Source organism: Anneissia japonica, unplaced genomic scaffold, assembly GCF_011630105.1.
Source record: "Anneissia japonica isolate Jap-2015-1 unplaced genomic scaffold, ASM1163010v1 scaffold287758_len931624_cov196, whole genome shotgun sequence".
Lineage (NCBI taxonomy): Eukaryota > Metazoa > Echinodermata > Crinoidea > Comatulida > Comatulidae > Anneissia > Anneissia japonica.
Window position 1 is genome coordinate 115,149 of NW_022722245.1, and position 7,377 is coordinate 122,525.

A 7,377-nucleotide genomic window follows, 5' to 3' on the forward strand; every position below is an offset into this window, starting at 1 on the left:
TATAAAGTTATAGTAACTTGATAAACAGCACATCTATATGGAGGGTATTCATTTTTCTTATTCTCAGTTATTCTTATGGTACGGATAGAAACAGAACTCAGCACTTTAAGACTAACTGTAAATGTATTTTTTCTAGCTTTCATTCCCACAGTTATTCTTGTTTGCAACACTTAACGTTAAAAGAGAGAATAACATATCATGCTGGTTCTGTTTGCAGGTGCCATCGGATCAAAGACTCTGCCTGCTAGAATTGGCTACAAGATCGGCCACTGGGCCATGGACAACCAATCATCGGGAAGTGATAGTCCAAGTAGCCCGAGCATGTTCAGTTTGCCATCTGGTTCACCGATTACACCTCTAACCAAGTCACCACCACCAGCGACATTTGGACCAGCTGCATTTCCGTTTGGAGAAGGTATGGTTTTTTTTTTTTATGTTAATTATGTAATTACTTCTGTACATGATAAAGAAGTTATCTGAAAGAAGTGTTGATTTTGGATGTGCTCTGGCAGTGGACTACTGTGGGGGATTTGTATCAGTGGTGGGTTTGTTCAGTACACCATAACAATATCCTATTCTTTGCTAGTGATAGTGTGTTATACCAGGAGACAATTCCATATTCTTCTTTCCATATATAGTGTTCTTTAACATGCACATGTTTGGGAATTTTTACATTTTGTTTTAGGCTAGATTGTTTTGTATATGCATTGACCCACAGACTACAGCTTGGAGCTATCACCACTGACAGGCCAAGATGCCATTTCCCAATGTACAGTAGTTGTAAGCATCTTATAGCTAAGCTAAACAAACATAAACATATTTAGCCAGCTGAGCTATGCTATTAAGATTGTTTATACATTCAATATTACTTATTTATTGTACTATTGTACTTCTCACTTATTATAAATTATAAACAAAACAGTAGCATAAGAATTTTATAATAAAGTAAAAGATTAAATGTGGCAAAGACAAGCCAAACCAGTCACACGTCGCAGATCATGTTTCAGAGAAAATGGCCAAAACATGCTGGAATGTCAAATTTTTAAACATCTTTTTCATTGCACTAAACTAACCTTTATATATATGTATACATCATGCTATGCTCTTATTTCCCCCATTTTCGATGTTAAAACAACATTTTTTAATTATTTGATGATAGTTTCTGCATGAGATGTGCCTGAAATCATAACCTTCGAAGGCTGATATCTCATATATCGGTCTTTAAACGGCTGTATGTTTAAAACGCTTATAACTTCATAATGAATTGTCGAATTTGAATTATTTTTTTACCATTTTATACCTCTGATTTTACGCTTTACCCTGTATTAATACCTCAAAATCAATTTTTGCGACAAGTGAATGGTTTGGCTTGTCTTTGCCATAAATGTACAAATAATTACATTCACATGATATGCTTAACTATTTTACAGACTCTTCTAATTTTGGACCACATTGGGATGCTAGCCTCAAGGCACCTGGAGTCCCTAAACCAAGAAAGAAAAGAGAAGGATCTTTGGACAACTGGCCAGGATTTGGTACGAATACTAGCCCAACATCTAGTGGCCTGTGGGAGCCCAATAGTTATTCAAACTCACAAAACACCACAACCTGGTCCACTGGAGCCCACTCGCCTAATACTAGCCCATCGAGTAATGTAAGTGTCTTTAAGTGTATTAAAGTACATTTCCTATGACCTGTATAAATATACCTGTGCATTTAATTTGATCATTTTTTTCTTGAATGTAGTGATGTTTGCTGAATAGAGAGCAGAAAAGTTTTTGCATTATGTGTGATTATGATATGGTATTCACATTGTAACTGCCAATTATTGTTTGACTATTCTAAATGTTCATTTAACACAGTTAGTGCTTATTGATGGTGTTAAAATGTTGTTTGAAATTTTTATACAAAATATAAATACCAACAATGACTAAGAAAATGTTTCAAAATAAGTACTTTACCTTTTCAATACAACACTAATGTAGAAAAAATAGGATATAAACTTAAGATAATATACAAAAAACAACAGAAATAGATATAATTTATTAAAATTATTGGGGGTACTTTCGGTTATAAATATAAACAAAATATTTTATATAAGTTTAACAATAATTATTACTGTCTTTGAAAAACTCCCTACATATTTAGAGAATACATTTTTAAACTCGAGAGAAAATTATATTAAATAATAGCACTCTGAAAAAGTTTATTGAATCTTGTATCAAAGTTAGTAGTCTGTCAGTTAAATCATGAATTAAAAATGAAGTTAAGAACACATTTTGGATCTTTAGAACATCCTACATGCTTAGAGAATGAAACTATGTTTAGGAATGAACCCTGAAATGAGAAACGCAATTCACTTCAATCATGCAATCGATCGATCAAGAATATTTATATAGTGCCTAAAATTCACTGAACAAAAATTACCAGCTGCAAGACAGGCTAATCACAGAATATGCAGGTTATTTTTTTATCTCATTTTTGTTCCTGTTTATGCAGATTTTAACACATTTTATGTCTATCCTCAGAGCTTGTTCAGCCAATCTAACACTAACAGCCCATGGAATAACCCGACTCCAAGCCGCAACATGGATAGCCGCTGGCAAACAGGCAACCCCCTCCTTTTCCCATCATCCATTTGGTCTAGTACTGCCAATGACAGCCCCTTGTTGGACCGTGGTGTTCTTGGAATTGAACAGCCTGATATGCCGGAACCACAGCAGGTGAGGCTTGAATGCCAAGTAGGCAAATAAGAGGGATACTAAAAATAATTATAATAATTGGTGGTGATTTGTAGTTGCATCAGGTCTGTGTGAGTTGAACACAGACGCAATAGGTCAGCGTCGGAAACAGTAGCGTCGTAAAATATTAAACATGTTTAACATTCTCACAGTGACCTGAAGACTGCCCCCAAAAATTGTGTCAGACTGCATCATACAACGCTGTCTGAGGCGGCTTTATGGATTGCCCACCTTTCAATCTCATGATCACTTTTACAATTATTAAATATATTAGGATTTTCCTTTAAACTAGCACTAGTAATTGCTGCGAAGCAGCCAATTCATATTCTTGACAGCAATTTGACCTCTGAAAGGTCATTGTTTGTCAAAAAACAAGGGCCTAAGACGACTGAAAAGCAGAGTTTCCTTCTTTTGTTCTGCCGGGTAAAATAAATTATTTTGGCGACGTTTGTAGACTAACCTTGTACCATCGTCCGCATGTCGCGCTAGCCTTATCCTACTCTAGGCCTAGACTAGCTAGGATGGTATAGGCCTAGCCTTGAAGGGACGAAGGTCCCAATGAAAAACGTCGCTCCTTGATAGCTAACATTGTCTATTTAACATCACAATAATTCATTATTAGACCTATAGTTGTTTTTTGAATTGTACTCCACAAATCTCAGCCGATACCTCGCACAACTCGAGTAACGTCTCGTATCTATTGTCGTGACGTCATGGCTTGCTGGCTCACACTTGCGCTGGCTCGCACTTTGGCAACACTCTTTGGCAGTCAACTCGCCCCTAGAAAACCCGCCCTTGGAAACTTGCCCCATAAAAAAATGTACACTTCCTAGACCATGCAGTCTTCAAAATAAAAATTGTAACCTTTGGTAATCAACTACATTTTCCACATACATAGACATTTTTGAAACTTTATTAAAAAAAACTTAAACCATAATTCACCACTATAGACACTTTTTGACAAATATGAAAAATTACGACTTTGTTACCTTTGTGTTCTAATATAGACAATGGGTCATGTCTCATATTATTTGTTATATTTTTATTATTCATTATTTTCACTTGACTCGCATAAATAATTTTGTTCGAAGAACATTTATATGCAGTTGTACTTCACTTGCAATTTGCAATTTCTAGTTAATTAAGTTTATTGTTGTTGAATACATATGAAGTATGCCAGGAAAAGGTAAGGGTAGGTGAATAACCGCAGTGTCATTGTGCTGAATTGCATAAGGGCATGGTCCGTAACTGCTGTAGCAGCCGTATGGAGGCGCTTAGTTCACAGGGGCGTACCATGGGGGGTCGATGGGTGCGGTCGACCCCCCCCTTTTTAAAGAAAGTGCCCTTTAAATATGCTCGCTTCACTCACAAATAACGCACCCCGCGAATTCTGAAAGCTTCGCTAAATTGCTCCGAGTTCAGCTTTCCCCCTGCGCTTTCGTTTCGGCCCCCCCCCCCCCCTTAGATTTTTCACGTACGCCCCTGGTTCACATTGCTTAGTTAGCATTGGGTAACTCCTTACTCTTCCAAAAAATGCAATGGGTTCTTTAAAGTGCACTCAAGCCAGATATATATACTGGACCTCTCCTTTCGCAAGTCCTTATCAAAGAAGACTTTGTTCTACCAACTGTATTCGAGCCACTCCACTCGCACTTTCAGAGGAAACATTGAATGTACTTAAACATTTGAAATTAGTAATGTAATGGGAACCCATTACATAATACAAAATACTTATTGCAGTTTTCATCTAATACAGAAATGAATCAAATTTAAGTTGAACTTAGGTAATTTGGATAATGGATTAAACAAATAGGTAAAATACACAATTCAGAAAAATATATCAGACGTAAATAATTTTAAATTTCAATTTTAAGGGAAACAAGACAGGAATTTAAAAACCCCCACAAGTAAAATAAAGGATCAAAAAAGAAAAATAATTTAGAAATAGTAAAAATTCATGTGAGGATTCGATGACATTGTTGATAATTATGCGCAACCCATTCATGTGAGAATAGAACTTTCATCAGAAATGATGACCCATTATCATAATTAGAACTTGTCAAATGATTTCAACAACTATGAAAGTTTCATTCCATGCTATATTCTTATTCTTATTTAATTTTTTTTGTTTCACTTTATATAGCCTGCTTCATACAATCCATTCAACTCATCTTTGTTGAGCAACCTGTGGTCGTATCCGCGTACTGGATCTACTTGGTCATCAAGTAACAAGAAGGAAGAGAAATAATTATCAACACACAAACTGACACAAACATGATATGAATAATCAATTGAAGAACTTTCAGCAAATAGTTATTATTATCATTATTATTATTATTATTATTACATATTATTTTATTTCACACTTTGTAAGTTCACAAAAAGCCCTAGTAGTGTCAGCTGGAAAAGTAATGTCGTCCTCTTGACATGTGATGTTTTTCGACTGCTTTGCACTTTCTTCATCCAGCGTATTCATATGTGGTTTTTTCACAAACTTCTGTATCTATCTTTTTATTTGTCACTATTACTTGATCGTTACTTTTGTATTATTAATATCCTTTATCTTGTTCACAACCTATTCTTGTTTTTTTATAATTTCTGAACATCTTTGCCTCTTCATCGAACTTCCTCCTATTTAATGAATAGTTTAGTTTCCTTGGTTGTTTATTTTTTATTTTTTTAGAACAAGAATAGTTTGTTGATAAAAGTCAATGTTTTTGCAGGTTTGGGCAAGTATAATACTCCATTTATCAAACTTTAAAAATGAATAAAAATAATAAATTAAGGGTGGTGAAAAATGGCTTGTGAATATTATTTTTTGTAAGAAAACATTTGAAAAATAAGAAAATCCAAAAATCATATTCATATGAACTCATAAAGATTGTTTCTCTGATATTAATTTGATATCAAATTGGAATAATCAAATATTTTACCCCCCTTATGTTAATGGAACTGACTTTTCCGTTCTGTATGCTTAACACTACTTGCCCATATCTGTCAAATTCCTATGAGGTTTTATATAGAAGGCAAGATTAAAAAATGTTTTGTAGTGTATGTCTATTATTTATCCAAATCAAATAAGAAATTCTAGTATTTATTCTATTTTTATAATTTAGAAAGGCATGTTTTATTGTGGCACATTGCGTGATTAGTGTGTTGTGTGTTTCTATATTTATTCTGCAAGTGATAAGGCTGATAGATTTCCTTACTAAATTTATCCATTTAGGCGTTGAATATTTAAGATTAACAGTATTATTTATCAGAAAAAAATTAGCTTTTTCTTTCACTTGTTAATGATTAAATGACTAATAGCTATATATCCCTCATTATATAACATAGTATTTAAGATCATTAAAGTAATATATCAATACAATACATTATTTATAATCAATACAAATTACAATACAATCAACCTCATTGTTGTCAGCATAATTATTAGTAGTATTTATTATTATTATTATTATTATTATTATTATTATTATTATTATTAATATTATCATCAATATGATCATTGGTTGACTTTATCATTATCAATCTTTGTAAAGATTATTATCATTATCTGTATTGGTACCATCATCATCATAAACACTATTATCTTCATAAACATCACCATCTTTATCAATATCATTACCATCAATTTTTCCATATAAAATGAATATGTTTAACAAGTAATTGACATGTTATTGCAAATTATTTATTACTCGATGTATAATAGGTGTGTGACTATGTATTTTTATAGCAAAAATTCTAATTTTTATATTGTACAGTTTTGGTAATTAGTTCTTGAGTTTCCTTTCTAAAATTGATATCATTATCATAATATACATCATTGGATGTATCTTATTGGTAACTGTATCAATGATAGAATTAATTTGATCCTTGTTAAATTATTATGATTGATAAATTAATCTAATACTGGGTTAAATTTCTCCAGTTAAGATATAAGAATTTGTATCAAACTCTATAACTTTTTTTCAATATAGAGTTTTATATAGTTTTCCCTCAAATAGCTTTGTTCATGTATATTTAATGATCAATCTTGCCTTCTCTATAAAACCTATTTCTTCAGTAGGTTATTTACCTTAGACATTTGTGTACATGTTTGTGTAAAAGAAAATATTATTATAATGATTATGACCACATGCACAGGTGTGTTTTGAGAACACACCTGTATAGAATTTATTGTGACCATATACCTGATTATGACTTTGTGAATATCTGGAGAACTCGCATATGTTTGCAGAACTTTGTGATTCAAACGAGGATACTATGTGTAAATGGAAACAGACTAATGAGCTATTCTGTCTTGTCATTAAACAATCTGGGACACTTAACAGAAATTCCAACCAGCTTATACTGTATTTCTAATTTTAAGGATATTGAAAGTTGTTTAACGTTTCTGTCAACATATGCTTGAGACATCCAGACTTTACTATTTACCTGATGCGTCAGATTGCCAAATATTTATGGAATGTTCAAGCGGTAACAAATGAACATATACTTAATAGAAAATGGCAATGTTGCAGTACCCATAATGAATAGTCAGTTGCTATGCAACATTGACCACTATGGGTGTTGCACTTTTAACTTTTGATGTAGACAGTTTATTCTCTTAGTGAGAATATACCGTTTAAAT

The 7,377-nt window shown here is 32.9% G+C and overlaps 1 protein-coding gene across 1 annotated transcript in view; it reads left to right on the forward strand.

The window, feature by feature from the left end:
- LOC117111783 (transmembrane protein 131-like) overlaps positions 1 to 6,838 on the forward strand; it is an 81,783-nt gene extending 74,945 nt beyond the window's left edge. The window contains exons 31-34 of the mRNA XM_033254774.1: positions 218 to 415; positions 1,431 to 1,654; positions 2,529 to 2,723; positions 4,885 to 6,838. Coding sequence (XP_033110665.1) covers positions 218 to 415; positions 1,431 to 1,654; positions 2,529 to 2,723; positions 4,885 to 4,989 — 722 coding nt within the window. The 3' untranslated portion in view covers positions 4,990 to 6,838. The remainder of the gene's footprint in view (positions 1 to 217; positions 416 to 1,430; positions 1,655 to 2,528; positions 2,724 to 4,884) is intronic.
- Positions 6,839 to 7,377: the final 539 nt, after the last annotated feature.